This window comes from Takifugu rubripes, chromosome 1, assembly GCF_901000725.2.
Source record: "Takifugu rubripes chromosome 1, fTakRub1.2, whole genome shotgun sequence".
Classification (NCBI taxonomy): Eukaryota; Metazoa; Chordata; class Actinopteri; order Tetraodontiformes; family Tetraodontidae; genus Takifugu; species Takifugu rubripes.
Window position 1 is genome coordinate 18,268,273 of NC_042285.1, and position 18,230 is coordinate 18,286,502.

At 45.1% G+C, this 18,230-nt stretch overlaps 3 protein-coding genes across 13 annotated transcripts in view; 2 read left to right on the forward strand and 1 right to left on the reverse strand.

The window, feature by feature from the left end:
- The window catches only part of LOC105418387 (ABC transporter F family member 4-like), a 239,284-nt gene that overhangs the window by 139,281 nt on the left and 81,773 nt on the right, over positions 1 to 18,230 (forward strand). The window lies entirely within an intron of this gene.
- On the forward strand, positions 310 to 6,211 carry fancb (FA complementation group B). 2 transcript variants are annotated; one of them, XR_964944.2, is made up of 9 exons: positions 310 to 1,261; positions 1,356 to 1,511; positions 1,595 to 1,681; positions 2,034 to 2,162; positions 2,577 to 2,764; positions 3,366 to 3,772; positions 3,847 to 4,087; positions 4,768 to 5,658; positions 5,727 to 6,211. XR_964944.2 is itself a non-coding variant. In XM_011609100.2 (8 exons), exons 1-8 carry the CDS (start codon positions 347 to 349, stop codon positions 5,171 to 5,173), a joined length of 2,529 nt encoding a protein of 842 aa, XP_011607402.2. In that variant the 5' UTR covers positions 310 to 346; the 3' UTR covers positions 5,174 to 6,211. The 2 variants fall into 2 exon arrangements, 1 of the variants encoding a protein (XP_011607402.2); XM_011609100.2 differs by having other exon boundaries at positions 4,768 to 6,211.
- Positions 7,938 to 17,037, reverse strand: glra2 (glycine receptor, alpha 2). Of its 2 annotated transcripts, XM_029847168.1 has the most exons (9): positions 16,745 to 17,037; positions 16,129 to 16,250; positions 14,784 to 14,851; positions 13,026 to 13,249; positions 11,429 to 11,511; positions 11,212 to 11,349; positions 10,538 to 10,752; positions 9,773 to 9,922; positions 7,938 to 9,230 (listed from the first exon to the last, which is right to left on the reverse strand). In XM_029847168.1, exons 1-9 carry the CDS (start codon positions 16,828 to 16,830, stop codon positions 8,952 to 8,954), a joined length of 1,365 nt encoding a protein of 454 aa, XP_029703028.1. In that variant the 5' UTR covers positions 16,831 to 17,037; the 3' UTR covers positions 7,938 to 8,951. The 2 variants fall into 2 exon arrangements, with proteins under 2 accessions (XP_029703028.1, XP_029703030.1); XM_029847170.1 differs by lacking the exon at positions 16,745 to 17,037 and having other exon boundaries at positions 14,784 to 14,811; positions 16,129 to 16,231.

Sequence of the window (18,230 nt, forward strand, 5' to 3'; positions counted from 1 at the left end):
AAACAATGGGGAGAAAGTTTAAATACACGCATTCGATTATTCTTGCGCACGGGGCGTTCCAAAAGCAAACAGTAATTTGGCTGAATTTCGACAAATTCCCCATTGTTTTCCAACTCCGAGTATGACCCACAATGCACCGGGGTAGACAGGAAGCGTTCAAATTGGAGTTGACGCGCCGCTACCAAGTTGCCGTGAAAAGTTGATTAGGACAAAGTTAAACAACTGCTGCTCGTCCTTTTCAGCAACCTGGTGAGACTTCTCCCATGAAGGCGACCGATTTGCGCGTTTGCTTACCTCGGGCTATCAACACGCGGATTTCGATCACCGCTTCCTTCTTTTCTATCACATGATGGAGGAGAAAGTCCCCATCTCAACCCATCACCTGCTATGCTTCTCTGGAAATATGTTCCTGCTTAAATGTCGCCGAATCACGGAGTCAAGTGGGGGCAAAGTAGGAGATTTTACGCTTGCATTCAGCAGGCTGTCATATAACAGGGAAAACGACGTGTTCGTGAAGGCAGCGGAGGGAGCGGCTGTCCTCAGCGGAGGGATATCGTCACGTGCGGACATTCTAACCTGCAAATGTGTATTAAACTACCAGAAAAGAGTCAAGACACCCTGTATTTTAGTGTTAAAGAAGGGCGAGGGTGAGAAGAATTTCCAATATAGCCTCTTCACATTGAGCTCTGACAGGTTGGAGCTCTGTTTGGAGTTCAGACTGCCTTATGAACTGCGGGAGAACGTGCGTGTTCTCGGTGGTCCTGCGGTGATGTGGAGGCAGGCGGGGGACGTCTGCTTTATATCCGCGCAGACAGGGGCGGTGCGACGTCTACCTGTGCAGGTGCAACACTGTGTGTTTGGAGAGCTCCCCCTCTGCAAAGGCAATGTGTTTGTTATTGGAGGGCAAGAGCTTTCTAGCGCCCGGTGCGTGAGCCCGAACCCAGGACATTTCATTGAAAGTGGACACACTTTTGACGGGAATATGATTTTACCGCAGCCCTACATTAGCCTCACGCAGTGCATGTTGATACTGTCAACAGAAAAGACAGACTGCAATAAAGTGGTCCAATCTGCTGTAGTTGTGGCAACTTCTCGACAGCAACTTGTTTATTTTGAGAATGGAGTGGTGAAAAATGCATGCCAGCTTCCCTTTGAGCAACCCAACAATATTCAGCTCGTTGACACTGGAAGGAGTGGCAGCATGTTTGTCATATCATTTCAAAAGGGCCACGCATGCGCAGTGTGGAAGGAAACCTTTCAGGTATGTAAAAACTGTATTTATACACAATTAGAACCTACTGATTACATAGCTATGTCATTATCCACTGAACAAATGTTTATCATCTTGCCTGCAGATAGCTGAACAATGGTCAAACGTTGACTCTGTCCACGTGGGGGACTTTTTGGGATGTGGAACAGAGCAGATGTTGCTTATTTTTAAGGGTCATAGTGTGGCAGGCCAGCCTCTGGATAAATTCCTCCTGACTGACCTCTGTGGTATCACATGTGCTGTAAGGAGTGTTTTATATCAGTTAAACTTGTTCATGTCCTACATGCATGCTGCTCATGATCCTGTTTTAAATGCATGTTTTAGAGAGGCCAGTCTGATGAAGCTCCAAAGACGTCTTCTCTACCAGAAAATAATTTCCTCATGCTTCAGGCTTTAGAGTCCAGATTGCAGGTGAGAATGTATAATCTATTGTTATGTTGCCTTTTATGTCCAATGAATCTGCAGATTAACCCCAAAACACTGGTGTCACTATTTGTTACCCTATCACCACAGTCATGGGTGAAAATCACACCAACTTAGTGTTCTAGCCCTAAGAAGGTCATCACTTTTATTTTGTCAAACCGTATTATAATGTTACCAAATGTTAATTAGAAGAAAAAAAAGATGTGAGATGTTTTGTGGAACAGTGGAGCTCTGCTGCTTGTAACATCGGTCGGACTGTTAAGTGGCGTTGTCGGTATTTTTAAAGTACTCAGTGACACTCGTCTCCTCTGTTGTCACATATCTGTGGTCACATATTTAGAGTGGGATGAGCATTCTGCAGGAGCTTCAAAGAGAACTGAGAGAGAAGGAGAGAGTTCTGCAGCACTCCGTTAAAGCCCTTACAGATGTGCTCTCGAACCGAGACGCTCCTCTGACGCAGCCTGAGCAGGTACCCTTCACGTATGACAACATTAACGCGACATGACAGCGTTAAGTTACATTGCCCATGGCTGTGTAACTTCCTAAATATTCTTCCCCTCTATGTGTGAGTTGTTTGTCCCTCCTTTTCAGGGATGTTTTTCTCCAGCGCTTGTCAATCACGTTGTCATGCTGACATATTTAAAATGGCATCTCTCATGAGTAACATTACTGGCAGGATGAGGAAACAATTGGAGGTGTAGACAACACACACAGTCCTAATCGTTTTCAACAGCACAGTCATTGCAACCAACTTTAATCCTAAATTGAACATTAAGCATTCCAGCAGTGTTCCTAAAAATCCACCGTGTACAGAGTGTGTGTGTTTTGTGTACTGCTGTCACACACGTCACTGTTGATTACAGGCTTTTCACTCTCTGTCCAGGAAGGCCTTATCGCTCTGTGGGACTGTGATGAGGAGTCAAAGGAAAATGCGTTGGATGGCGAGACGGCAGTCGTGCCAGCGGTGTCTTCAAACCCTCAACTTGACAGGCTGTGGCATCGCATCTTCGAGGACCGACTGCTTGTGGGAGTGATGCTAACTACTACGAGTGACGCTAACGACAGCTCCGTGTAAACAGGATTGTTTTTTTGCTGTTTTCTAAATGGAGAGAATACTTTTTGACCAGCGTCTCTTGCATATCTCTCAACAACCCTGACATGATGTCGGTGTCCGGTAGGGCTCATTCTGCAGCGCTCCTGCTTGTCAGGCTAAACGAACCCATCTGATTGACTGCATCTTGTATTTTTGTGTGTTAACCATACTGGCAACACAACTGTGCACCAGTGAGTGAGATTTATTGCCATCCGTTGTCGTATGGATCGTTGCTGCGTTGTCAAGTTGCTCGGAAACGTAACTTTCCACTTGAGTTTTGTCACTGGGGGAAGTATAGACATCGCTCATGATTTTAGCCTCTGGGACGTCTTTATTTACATTCCCGTTGTTCTGACAGTCACAGCGTCTTCCGTGATGGTCACAAGAGTCCATATTTAATGTTGTGCATGATGACATTCTGTCCAGTTGGTGTAGTCTCACCAGCTCCTAAATATTGGTGGTACCAGCTTGATGAGCAGTCACCTGTTCATTCACGCACCAACACTTTGTGCTGCTGAATCTGATCCCCCACCATCGATGTGATATCTGATTGTTTGTGATGTGTTATTTTTGTTCCAGACCAGTGGCCAGTGTAAGCTTATCTATCGTGACAGAGGCGGACCAGAGCGCAGCGCCCGCAGTCATCCAAACCCAGAGCCAAGCGTTCTGGCTCCCTGCACCCTGCTCTTCATCCTCCTCCGCCTCCTCCTCTGCCTCCATCTTCCTCGAGCCTGCAGCTAAAAGAAGCAAGCAGCATGGTGATCTCAACACATGCAGACTGGCTGTGACTGCTGTGACCAGGCTGACACCTTTGCTGAACTCTGCCTGTGTCAAGTGTTCTGTCATGCTCCGTTACATCCAGAAACACGATGCTTTCGCCCCTCTGAGTGGCTCAATACCCCACATGCTGCATTGTGGTAAAGTTGTTCTCGACATTCACGGTGATTTCCGGAGCAGACTGTTGAAAAACCCTCAACTTCAAACAGGTAAAGATAAAAAAAGTCCTAAGATTTAAATGTTGATATAAAGCTTCTAAATATTCTTTTGTTTTTCTGCCCAGAGGAGGCTAAAGAGGACTTGCTGAGCCTGCTGACAGTGCTGGACCACTGGGTCTTCCTCATAGACTCTCCTGATTACAGCTTAGGAGATCTAGAAAGCTGGATTCAGAAACGATTTGATTGTAAGAGGATAGAGCTGAGCCATCAGTATTATTATTTAGACTCTCCGGAATCATCTACCTCCATGCTGCTGCACTGGTGTCCCATAAGCCCCTTCCGCGGGGAACTGTCCGTCCACTCAAGGTAAATGCTCTTCACACATACAGGACGGCCGTAGTGCTGCACTCACAGTTGTTGGTCTTGATGGTTTTGACTGCAGGCCATTGGTTTGCAGATTGGACTATTACAAAACCAAAGGATGTCAGATAGAAGTTGGAGATGGGAATGGTTTCATCACATGTAGTCGTTGCTGCCTCACTGCTCTGCCTGCTGTGTCATACTGCTGGAAAATAATATTTTCTCAGTGGCAGACATGCAGACGTGCTGCTGCTATGTAAACGGGGACCTCTATGGCTTCATATCAAGACTGTAATGCGTAACCAAGATGATAAAAACATGACAAAACAGGGAAACTGTCAGTATACTTTCAAGCTCTGGGCATTGATTTAAACTCAACTACCAGAATTCACTCACTGTTCAGTTTTATTGGAAAGAACAAAGGAGGCCGACTCTGCAAGTAGAAGAGGGCACCGTTCGATATATATTAATGGGTTCGATGTCGACAAGTCTTTGAAGTAGTCTGGGATGGGAGTGTGATATTTCAATGAATACCAAAGTGATTTTGATTTCCTGGCAAGCGAAGCACTTAAAACGTTTTGACAAATATTCTCTGAAGGGGTGGATGTGATGCAGAAATAATAAAGAGCTCCAGGACCGGTTTTGATTGATCACAACATGTATTCTTTTTTGGGTTTGTTTTGCAGCCAGATAAAGATGCTCCAATTTCTGGATTCTTTCTTGAATTTCCTCCCCGTTTCCTGCTCCATCCGCCCAGTCAAAAACACACAAGGACAGACTGCAGCTCAAACATTTTCTTTGGTTTTGGAGAAAGAGGTGACGTCACTTCGCGATTCTCTGACATCATTATTGTTTGACGAAGGTGAAGAGGACAAGACGAGCCAGGAACACGAGGCTCCCGAGCCAGGTTCTGCCATGGAGCTCCAGGGATGGAGGGAGCTATGGCAGCTGGATGTGGAGGAGAGTAGGAAGAGACTGCACCCCCTAGTGGATGTCGGGAGGTACCGCAGTCTGATGCAACGCGTAAACGACGTCCAACAGAATGTGGATTTGGTTGCTCTGTTAGACACTCAAAGAACATTGCTCAACTAGAATTCTGCCCACCTGACATTGAGATTAAACCTTTTTGTAAATATAAACAACAATAATGAGATTAAGACATTGTTTATAGGTGTATTTGATCAGCAAAACATCATGCTGCATACATATGCAGAGATTCAAGCATTGTTTGTTTGTGTCAGTGTGGGCTGAAGTGTGTGTTTCTATCAGGGATTCTGAATCTGCCTTCTGTCTCTTGCTGTGTTGGATATCAGCCTTTTTCCATTTCCCTTGGCTCACTTCCTGGGTTTCAGTCGTAATCTGATTCTAATATGACACTACTTACTGTTTATATCCCTTTACGCCCTATGTGTTTCTAAATAAGCTCTTCAATATGTGCTGCTGCTCAGCGTAAGGAGACCAGTTGCATCCTGTGGTGAGAAACCCTGTAATGAATAACGTCACAGGATAATGGAGGAGCAAAGGGTTATGGATCTTGGAGATGACTGAAAGCTTTTAGGAGCACTTCTCTGTTATGGGTCAGTTATTTTTCCTATTAAATGTTTGGTAAAAGTCCTTGGATGCTATTTCTGCTTATGCTCCACAGCACGCCGACGCTGCTGGTTAAAATACCACTCATGCTTGTTAACATCAAACCCTACTTAGAAGGACCTCGCCGTCGCTGGGTGCAGGAGGTCTGCGGCAACTGACCGGCTGCATTTGCTAAACTGCCTTTTGAGGGTATGTTTTTCTGCTCCAGTGGGGGTTGAAGAACACGGATGTGCATTTTGTTTATTTGCAGGAGATGCTCAAATGGGCTGCACCCCCCCCCCTGTGTTTTTCACCTTTAATGTCTCTGTTGCCAGTAACACCTACCAGTTAGCTCAGCGGTGCATAGCTCCAAATATACTCACATAGTTGCCTGCTTTCACAACTGAAAGCTATTTTTGTCATTTTAGAATCAAACTAAAAGCTATTTTCAGTTCATATAGAAGTGTAGATTTTACTGTAACGCTAAATATATCAACACAGAAGGTAATGTAATTTCCAAAAACCCCCACAAATAAACAGCTTGTATTGAGTAAAATGACATTTATCTGTGTTCAGCAGCTTATCTTAAATGTTCTTAGTAATTAGTCACACGTATTTTATCGGGTAGATTTCACCTCTGGTTTATCCATAATAAGCCACGCAGATTTGTTTTTAAGTCTTAGACAATTTAAAAAAAATGCCTCTGATATTTGCAAATGCTGGTTACACAAGACTCCCAGTGTGCTTTAATATCATGCTGATTTTATTCAGTGGTACTGTGTCATATTGATATCACCCCGTGATGGGAGCACCTCCTGTTGCCTTCACAGTGGCCTCTTATTGATCAGAGCTGGGGGGTTTCCTGTCCGTTAGATTCTGGAACCTCGAGTTGGACGGAACAAAGGGGGAGCCTATTGACCATATTTAGACTTTAACACAGTGCTATTCATTTTGTCAATGCTGCGGTTCAGAATGTTCAGCCAATTAAGCGACAAATTATCCGTTCGATAATGAAATTGCTGTCAATAAATAAATAAATAAATACCATCAACAACAGGGGGTGAAACCCTTCATTGACCTGATGAACACTCAGTATAGAATTCATTTGTAAAAGTAGTTTTCACTGAATAAATTCAAAAGAAAAAAATGTTATATTGCTGCTCAAATTAGCATCTCATAGATGTCTTTAACCCTTTAGTACACCGAGAAAATCTGCAGCACTGCAAGAACAGAATGGTTATATTAACGTTTACGTGTGACCATCTTGTCACACATAAAAGCATAAAATTAATGGTTTTGTTATCGGTGTTGGTCATGAGAAACAAAATCCATTTAATTGACAAATTGTTTTACAACATCTCTACGTAATTGGAGGAATCTAAGAAATGTTCGTCAAATGAGTTTCTTCCTTATCGCACAGCAACACATTTTTATTAATCCCTCGGGGTTAATAACACTGCTCAAAAATGTCAGGCTCATTTATGTGAACTTTGCTGGTTATTAAACTTCAAAAAAATCCAAAACCCTTAACACACAATCAACTTTGTTTCTAGAAACTCGACCACGTTCGTCACCTCTGACTGAGGTGATTTTACGGAATGGAAAAGGATGCACACACGGTTCCATCAGTGTGACGCTTGCAGAGGTTCTACGGAACCGTCATCCTTTGAGGAGGGTCCAAAACAAGCTGTTTTGATTAGACCTAAACACAGAATAAATTATGCTTGCACTCGCTGTGTTACCAACATCAGAGACACTTGAGGCAATCACACCAAGTGTTCCGAAGTACAGCTTTTCTCTCTCGCATGAGCCGCCTCCATTGATATGCAGTTGCTATAGCAACCCCCGTTTCTCACCTCTCTCCATCAGACATGATGCCCCCCACATACACTCACACTTTAATCAATGTGGAAAAGTTGCTTCCCTCGTCGCCCCGATTACAAGCCCCATTTTCTTTTCACTTCTTCGCTGGTTTGAGCAAACAAATATTTGTGTTTTTGTTTATTCGGAGCAGAATGATAATAAACGATGAATAAAAGCTGTGCTGGTGGTGGTTCCATGTGGGGATTAGTTATTGATCCATTTTTACTTCCCGTGTGTTGAGCTCTAAAAACGTCTCCAGACCATTGAGGCGCCGGCGTGACCCCAGGCCGCCCTGCGTTCTGTGGTGTGTGTCATCGCCCTGACTTATAAGATAAGAGCAAAGCATTTTCACATGTCGTCCTCCAGCCAGGCATCAATCGGAAGAAAAAGGATAGAAACAAAAACAATCTGACCATCCAAATATGGTACACAGTCAATTTTATTAACGTACAGAACAGTAAATAACACTTTTCAGAAATAGCATTCAAAAACCATTAGCTGCTCTCTATTCCATCTGTCCCTCACTGTCGGACTCAGCTAATCCGCCGTCCAGCAAATGAAGCCGGAGGGAGGTCACAGTTGTTTCCTCTGTTACGATAAATATGCCATCAGTTAATGTACAAAAGCGAAAAAACCAAAATCACATTAATATGGAGCAACAGAAAGGGCCGACTACACGCCTGTTTGTCTAACAGCTCATGAGGCATCGCTCTTCTGACCCAAACACCAGCTGACGACCGACATCACCTCGAACATCACGCGAAACAAAAGTGCTCTTGAATTTCAGCTCCAGTTCGGGGAGAAAAAGTCGTGGCGGTGCATTCAAAGGCTCCGTCTCGCTGTATCTCTGATAGGTAAGGCCTCGGGAGTCATAAAAATGCAGTATCCAGCCCCAGATCTTCATCTGCTTTGTGTCGATGCTCGTGCAGAAACGTGCTGAGACCTAATGTGTGAGGGATGCATCTGGGTGCATATTTCATATGTTGGCTGCTTTGTTTGGTGTAAACGGATTCTGCCCGGCAACAGTGCACAAAGACAGTACAACCTTTTTTTTTTTCTTTTTTTTTGCGGTCAAAAAAACCTGCTGATTTATAAATCCAAACGGAATGTTTCTGTTTGTCTGACAACAAGGCAGGACTGATTTTAAATAAATAAACAGAAATAAATAAATAGATAAATAAATAAAAGGTCCATCTTGTCCTGTGAGTGTCTAAATCATGATCCCAGATGAATCGGGGAACATTTTTCACTGATGTCACAACAAAAAGCATCTCTGCAACTGTTCAATGTTATCAGAGTGACAATTACTGTGAGATGGAGACATGATAATTATACATTATCCCTGAAAGAACACCACGCCGCTCGTTAACGTCTCGTCACAGTTCCTGCGGCGTTCCTCAGTCCAGGAAATGGAAGAATTCCTTCCCTCTGAAGTCTCCTACTTCTTGTGGATGTCCTCATGCCTGATGATCTTGTAGGTGATCCAGTAGAAGACGTTGAAGATGAGGAAGGCCAGGGGGAACGCTGCCCTGGAGATGGTGTCTATCCTCTTGGCTCTGTCCACGAACTTCTTCCTCATGGTGTCCACGTCTTTGGGGACCGGCGGCTGAGGGTTTGGGGTCGGGGCGGCGTTTTTGATGGCCGAGCTGTCCTTGGTCGGCGCGGGCTGGCTCACGTAGCCGGCAAAATTAAAGCGGCCTTCGCGCATGTCTTCATCCTGCAAACATGGTGTCAGAACACAAACACGCTCACATTGCTGCTGCCTCCTGATTGGCTGCCAATCTGGTGGAATCAGTCATTCAAGCCCTGCTGGCAGGTCACCAGTTCATCGTCCCAATTCTCTGTCTGTTCTGGGCACCTAGATCCTATTGTGTCCCCTCTAATGCGCTCTGCCAAGTCGATCATTTACCTGAAGACATTATCTTCACCCGAACAAAGGAAAGGGATGTCGGAGAGATCGGTTGAGATAATTACTGGAAAATGTATCAGATATTGTGAAAAAAACGAATAATAGGAGAGGTATTGAACTAATTTAGAGTGATGTAAGTTTTGAAGATATGAAATGTAGGAGTCATTCTGTGCGAATTTCCTCTTGCAGTGAAATCTGTGACATGACATTTAATAAAATTCATAGTGTCCAAGATATTTTTATCTGGACTATAAGTGGGAGAGATGCTACAAATGTTGATACAAGCCTCCATAACCATAACAAGCACAAATTCTAACCACATATTGACCACACGGTCTTTGAAAACCTGCCTTTTGTGTCCTCCTTTGTCTTCGCCTCAGGCGTAAGAACTCCTTCTGTTGCCTGGAGACAAAATTAACTCCAGCATATTCCAGCAACGCAGCAAATACGAAGAGCAAACACACAGCCATCCAGATATCAATGGCTTTCACATAAGAGACCTGAGGAGAGAACGCACATTTTGTCAGATCTTCCCAGGTGGCGACATCAGAGTCCAGCTCAGATAAACACAGAAGCTGAGACATCGATGAAGTGTTCGTTAGTCCCGCTGTTGGTTCTCGCTGCTTTTCTCTTTCATCCCGCTCATTATCGCAGTTTACTGGGACTTCTCACTGATAGTAATTAAGGTAATGTTTGCTGGCAAAAGTATCAGAGCTGCCAGCGAGCAATGCCAGCGACTGCACAGCGGGAAATAATTCCTGCCTATTAGTTCTGATCTGTTTCCTTTGAAAGTGCACGGACGAAGTTAAAAGCCCGCATCGCTCATCAGCGTCCTTAAACTCGTGACAGCTGATTAACTTTTGGAGAAAACGTCTCAGCTTTCGGAGTTAGTGTCTGGTTCAATTAGACGGCTCCCGTCATACACTCAGCAGCACACGCGTGCACGTGCAGAAAGACGTGACTCGGTGTCTGTGCTTAACTCCCCAACATGCACAAACAGGTAAATAAGTGACCGATCAGAGGTCTGAGGTGAAAAACAGATTTAATCTGCAGCGAGGTTTACGTGCACGGCAAACACACAAACGTGCATGCTGGGACTGATATGAAACAATGACCTTTGGAAGAGAAGCTCTGGAGCCGGAGCTCTGCGTGGTCATGGTGAGCACGGTGGTGATGCCCAGTGCCACTCTGGCAGGCGCCGCGTCCATGTTGATCCAGAAGGACACCCAGGAGAGGATGACGATGAGGAGGGAGGGGATGTACATCTGGATCAGGTAGTATCCCATCTGTCGCTCCAGGTGAAATTTCACCTCTATACAAGTGAATTTACCTGGTGTGGAAACACAGAAGTTTTCACTCAATGTGCACGTATGTCTATCTGTCCACCTCCCTCAGCTCTGTGTGTTCCACCTGTGTCTCTCCTCTTTCTCTCTGTGCCACATGATTGTCTCTGATTTCAAGAACTCTTTTTTTGATGACATTTGAACTTTTCCCCTAAGTCTGAGTCTTCGAAATAAGTTCAGGCACTATACTTTTCATTTTATGGTTCTGTCTTTACAGATAAAGTCAAAAACAAAGCTAGAACTTTGAGGTAACCCTCATAATTCGCGCAGATCACAACTGTTTCACATGAACATGTCACATGTATTGCATGGCCAGTGTGGAGGTTCGACAGCAGAATCTTGAACACGGGTTTGTTATTATCATTCAGCTCATATCCACACAAGATGTGTATTAAAGGATGCAATAAAGGAACCACGCTAAAGAGTAGCCGCATGTTTCTTCTCACCGGTGTTGTAGTGTTTGGTGCAGTAGCCCAGCTCCTTCTCATCCCTCATGATGAACTGAGGCAGGGTGAGACCGTCAGACACCTGCACCGCCCCGTTCTCCAGCCACTCGAAGACCAAGTCATTCATGGTGTAGCCGACTGGCGGCGGAGAGACAGACAGACACGCACGTTTAGGCCAGCGTCCACGCAGAAACAAGAACAGAAACGCAGAACTCACAACTCTCCAGCTGCATCGTGCAGGTCTGGACATCCATGGGAAAGTTCTTCAGATCCATCGGGCAGGACAGGATGAGAGTCAACCTGCAGGACAGGTGGGGGGCAGTGAGCGGTTTGCACGTGCACGTGGATGTAATTCGCCCAAAATGACTGACAGGTGCTGCATTTTCCTGACAAATGAAATCCCAGCTGCTGCTTTTCTTTGGACATCTTTTCCATTCAGGCCTCTGTCTGGCCTCTGATAGCCTCTGACACGCAGCGTGGCGCAGGATTCCCTCCAGCAGATTCCTATCACACTTTCATTACTCCAACTTATTGTATCTGTGATGCATTGTGGGCCGCCGTCTCGGTTTGTCAGCATTCTCATGAATGGTGAGTGGTCCCAGTCACCCTTCATCTGGCCTATTAACCCTCCACACCTGAGCTCCTCTCGGCCCCGAGGTGCCCGGTAAATGGACTCAAGGGTCAGTCTGCTGTGGTGCGGTCACGTGCGCGCACAAGATGGAATATCTGATTGAAATGAAATGTGTTGAACTCTTTTAGATTGTGTTTGCTGAAACTTGGGGCCTCGTTTCTCTGTGCTCAAACAACATGGGCGACACACTGAGGGTTTCTCATTTCCATCTTCATTCCAGATTCTCAACAACGGCCCCGAGACCAGCTCGGCCTCTCAGAATCAATGTTCCCGTGCTGAAAACCCACATTGCGCGTGGGGATGTGCCGCAAGCCCGGCGAATTACGGCATTTCAAAGGAGAGATCGTAATGAGATAAAATCCATATCTTTGATGCGGCCTTTGATGTTTAAGAGGAAATGTAAGAAAAGCTATGAGGGAGCATGTCCTGAGGAAACTCTGCTTCATAGCGCCGGCTCCACTGTGTCATTTTTATTCAGCGCCCACCCCCACCTCCGCGTCAGGCCTGCTGAAAACTCTGGGTGCGTCTAAAAATGATTTCCACTTGACCTGTGAACCAGCAGCAGTGAAAATGACCACTGTGATATCTTTATAAGACCTGGCTCGTCATGACTCACAGTTCAGACTTTTCACTTTACCGTCGCAGGAAGAGAAAAAATGTGAAACTATTAAATCTCTCCTCAGCTGCTGAAGTCGAACTACCTAATTTTCCATTCCAGTAATTTTTTTACCTTTTACAACGATTATCTCGCCAAGCTCACTAAATTTGTTAGCAGTTATGGCTAAAAACAATTATATGATCATTATGTCTGGAATCTTCCCGCATCAATCGCCGATTCAAAGCACCACAAACAGGATCAGATTAAGAGTTCTGCTCAAAGCGGATGAAATCATCAGGTTATACTGGGGAAAATCGAATGGTAATTGTGGTACAAAAAGGTAAATAGACTGATATTCTCAGATATAGAGGGACCAAAGTGGCTAATTGGAGTGATTATCCAGAGTGAAAAGAGATAAGATTAATTGTTCTGGTTTTAGAGGGACAGACAGAGTAACTGGACTGGGTATAGCGGGGCACAGGCAATAATTGGTCTGGTTATACTGGGATAAATGGTAACAGGACTGGTTAATAATTATTTAATACTTATTCATAAAACTGCTCCAGCAGCCCATCAGCTCCTCACCTGATGCTGTAGAGAACGTTTCCGTTCTTGAAGATCCGCAGCAACTTGTTGTCCGTGGTGACGTCGTGGAAGTTGGCTCCTTTCTCGTTGGCGAAGAAGAGGTCGGGCTTCCATATGGAGTCCAGCATGGACGGGTCCAGGTCCAGGGACGGATCGGGGTATTTGCTGTAGGCCAGCCGCGGGTCATTCCACTTCTGTCTCAGGAAGATGTTCACTCTGTAATCCTGCACAGATGACAAGAGGCTTTGCATATTTCATGGCACTCAGGCCACAGTTATGAGACATGTGCCAGTTCATAAACAGCTTTCCTGCCAGATGCATTTATGTTTGATGATGTTGTCACGATAACTTTGAGGTACATTAATAAAAGCAAACATCTGCTTCAAATATTAACTCCCATAACAGAGGATCTGGTCACATGGTAGTCCTGGCCTGTCACAATATAACCCCTCATTATGCCGCAGCAGCTTGAAAAGTATAAAGTAGCATAAAGTAAAACCTACACCTACCTGTGAATAACATTAAATCAAAGGATGTAACTGTTTACGTGCAGGTCATGATTTATACTCACTTTTTTAATCACTATGATTTTGTCATTACAGAGGCTAAAGACGGGATCTTGTCATGTGATCGGCATGACAGTGTGACACGGTGGTAAACTGAAGCACCACAAATCTCTCACGATTGATGTGTCACACTGATGAGACGCGACCCCGTCGCTGTTTGTCATTCCGTCAGCACGTTGGCGGTTCCAAAATATTTGCATGCGTGTCTAAAGCTGTGTAATTCCCTGGCAATCTTGAGTGCTCCGGCTCTGCATAAATTATCAGCCTCCATTTGTGATCTAAGTAGCTAATAACTGTCATTATGAACCCTGTGATTGTTGAGTTTGTCAGGGTTCATGTTTTTATCTCCTTGGGCATTCAGGTGTTCTCGCACGTTACTGACGGAACCACCGATGCAGAGAAACCCCCCACAAACCCTGGGCTGATCGCAGAGTTGTGGCAGAAAGTTCACACAATCCTGCCGCTCACAGCAGCCCAGAGATCCCACAACACAGCAGATACTGCATAACAATTTACCGATTTTATTTGCTTCTCTAATGAATCTAAATCAGCTTTGGAATTAGAGACTTCCACAAATATTTGGTGGTCTCAATCTTAACCTTCCTCAGCTGATTCCGGGATGAAAGTTCATCCTCTCCTGGCAGATTCTGCGTAGCTGAACTGAATTTAGTTGGATGTTGAACCAGACTTGTTCCTCACAGGTAAAGCTCCTTCTTCTTTTCACTTTTTTTTAAAGCAGCACTTCTCCTCATGCTACTCAAACCCCCAGGTAGGTCTGGCAGGATCTCTTGGGTTTAGATGATGCCTGATGTCTCATTCTGGCTGAGAGCTTGGATCAGGAGATTCTAGCTGAGTTGAACAGTCGTGTGACGCTGACGTCTGGAACTCAGACGCTTCTACTTGCTTTTGCATCATGCAGCTGCATCTACTCCTTTGTACATTGTGAGACCATCACAGGGGAGGGATGATAGAAAGTGGTGTGAGTTTACTGAAAATGCAGAAGTGTGGGAGCTCAATGCATCCATGAGATACCAGATCTACACAGGTGTAAATGTCAAGCACCACTGTCTTTGGAAAGACAAACCATATATTCCTATTATCCCAAGTAGAATAACTAAATAAATGTATGGAATACAGAGGTAATTCTAATAATATGTTTCAGTCCTTCAGCAGAGGTCAACATTCAACTCACCATTGTAGTTTCTGCTATGGAACCAAAGCTGTTGATAAATATGTTGCAGGTGACGTTAACTGGTGGACCTGCAGGTTGAGGGACAGACAAAATGGTGACACAACACAGGAACCAGGAACGCACCAATGTCACAGAGCCGACGCTGTTGATTAAAAGATTGAAAGTCACATTTATGGGGGTCTAAAAAGATATGCTGAAGCATGAAGGAAGGTGAGGGTGGATCAGCAGGTTTAGCAGATCCTTCTCTACGTAGATACCTACAGATATTTAGCTAAAATCTAAAGAGTTGTGTTACTGACTACATCACAAATCTCTTTGCCTTTGTATGAACCCTTTTCCCCACTCTTTTCTGCCTCATCTTGATGTGTGAGGTTGTTAGGCCTTCCCACTGCCCTTCCTTCACAAGAGCCTCATCAATATTTCATGAAAGTCGGTATTAATATTTGCCCGAGTTTGTTGTCAGGTAGCTGCATTTAGCGGCGCAGCCAGAAAAGAAAACATCTCGCAACAAACTCAGCAAAGAAATCTAGGTCAGCCTTCACAAACACAGATCAACGTTGCGCTGAAAGACCAACCAGCAGGTGCGCATCGCTGTGTTTTCTTCTGTGCATTTATCCCTCCTGCCATAAAATGCCAGATTCCTAACAAGACAGGGAGCATTTTCTGCTCTGAGAACGAATCGTCCACCTCTGCTTATTAGCCAGAAGCAGCCACTGTTGCTTTGCTCTCTGATAAAGGAAGCCAGCCGCCTGAATCCAGAGAGCCGCTTCAACAGGAATCCCTTAAGTTCATGCAAATCCACGTCCACCTCAGCCAGCCTGGAGTGTGTCTCTCAGCCTGATCCTCACTCAGCTCCTTTCCAGTAACAGATGCTGTTCGTGTCTCTCCGGCATCACAGCAGCAGCAACAGGGGAAGTCGGGAGCCTGCAGCTTCACCACGGGGGCACCATCCATCATTTGGTCTGTCTCCGTGGCATCCCTGTCTGCAAATGTGGCTGTGACATTTACAGAAGCCCCCCTTTTTGGCTTTCAGGTTATTATTTAATGGAGACTGTGGTTACTGTCTGGCATCATTTCATCACATGGAAATAAGCGTGTGGCGTCACAGGGGGAGGTTAGTTTAAGAACACACTCAAGCCAGGACACGCTTGTTATTGTGGAGATGATTGATCGCTCTTATCAAAGGACGGGGAGCAGGATATCAGCATCAGATAAGACTAAATGGATCCCGGGATAAGAAGGAATGTGTTTGTGAGGAGGAATATTCTACGGGCAAAGATTATCTGAGTGTGAGCTGCATAAATGTATGTGGAAAGGGATCGGGATGGTTCCCAAAAGGACAAACCTTTAAAATTGGGTCTGATTCGTGCATCGTACCCTGACGTGCGACCCATTAGGGAGTCCAGGAAGTCTGATGGAGACATGTTGGAAGATGATCTGGAATCGTGCTCCTTGGCATGCACAACCCTGAAACACACACACACACACACACACACACACACACACACACACACACAAATCACTTTATCAGAAGTCGTGACAGAAAAGCGGGAGTTAAAGCTTATCTGTCGCCTTCCAGCTGGCTGGTGAGGACGGGAGAACCAGAGAATGGGGTTATAGAACACACACGGCTCAGGCCAGCCTGTATAATTGTGTGAAGTTGTGGGAATTTTTTTAAAAAAAATGTTTTTGTTCCGACAATCATTTGGCTTATTATATATTATAATGTCCAACCATTTAGCAAATGATGTCACCTGAAATAATAAATTGTGAAAAAACTGCAAAGCAACTTTCATCAATACCGTTTAGAACTTAAAAATTAAAAACTTTTTTGTGGGGGAGAAAATACTCAACTTTTAAATGGTGTTTTAATGACACAAATTCTCCCTCTCTCTCTCTCTCTCTCTCTCTCTTTTTTAAAATTTCGTACAGAAGAAACAAAATGGCAAAGCTCGGCCTACCTGAAGTTGTTTGTCTCCATGAAGTACGTCAGTAAAGTTATGCAAATCTTGACAAAGGAGCGACTCATTCCTTCAGGCTTTCCCATGTGCTCGCTCTTTTAGTTCTTCCACATTTTTATGTTGGTCAAACACATAATCCAAATGGGGGGGTCGCTCTCTTCCTGACGCGCGGGTGTGTGTCTCCAAAACACAGGAGACATTCCTCAACGCAGCCGCGGATCATAGCAGACGCGCATTGAACTCTCGGAGCGGAGGAGCGCGGCACCGTCGGTGCCACGGACGGACGCTCAAAAGTCCACAGGCTGGAGCTCTGCTGCCTCGCCCTGTGGAAACCAGTCCGTCGGCCTGTGCTGCCACTTGTGAAGTGAGATGTTTCGCAGGTGGAAGACGCGTCCTCTGTTGAGGAATGGGGACGGAACGCCTTTTCTCATTTCAGCACTTGGACAGCTCCCGGCGTCGTTACGCGCAAGCGCAAGGCTTTAAAGTGGCGAACGTGAGTTGATTTTCAATAAGTCCAATAAGCGCAAGACGTGTTCAAAAAAACCCACAAACATCTTCTTTCTTGCTCTGTTATCAGATATGTGTCGTGTTCTGACCATAAAGCTTGCTTTCGGAGAATAGTGCGCGCCGCTGCGCAACAGGACCAACCGACTCTCGACACGTTTAATATCTTCGATTGATCACGGAGAATTGAATTCATTTATTCTCTGCCTCAATAAAGCAATAAAATTGAAAACTAACCAGGATTATATATATAGATTTATTTGGCACAACAGTGACACAAACAACTGGATGATTCATAACTGATTCTACTGATTCTATATTTACCTTTAGTGTGTGTGTGTGTGTGTGTGTGTGTGTGTGTGTGTGTGTGTGTGTATGTGTGGGCGGGTGTTTTCCTCACAATTATATTTTTAATTTAGCTACATGTTTACATCAGCTATATTAAAAGTGTAAATAAAGGACACACAAGCAAGAAGCCACTGGGAGAGTACTTGGTACCCTGGTTGCCCTGGAAACAGATTTCCGAGGCACATCATTGGAAATGCTGAAAGGTTGGCCTCCCAGAGCGAGACGGAAGAGAGCTGACTGACAGAGACAGACACAAACAGAGAGGAAATATACTACAGGCTGGCTGAAGTCCAAAGGCGGAGGGGCGGAGGGTTGAAAGGCCGCCACACAGATTCAGTTAGTATTATTTCGTATGTGGGTGTAGGAGCTCCTGGCATCCGCGCAGGGGCTACATGGAAAACCTGGCAGTGTGAGGATGTGTGTGGCCTGAGAGGCTTCGTGGACCACATGAATGAGTCATTCCACATGATTGCACGGCCGTGCGCTGGGGAGGAGACGCAAAAGAAAGAATTAATCCACATCGGCTGCGGTGTTGCGGGATAACATTGCGCATCACACGCCTCAGCCGCCGCGACACGCTCAGGGCCACGTTACACTGGAGCCTGACACTTGGTCACTGACCAGCTCTCCAGAC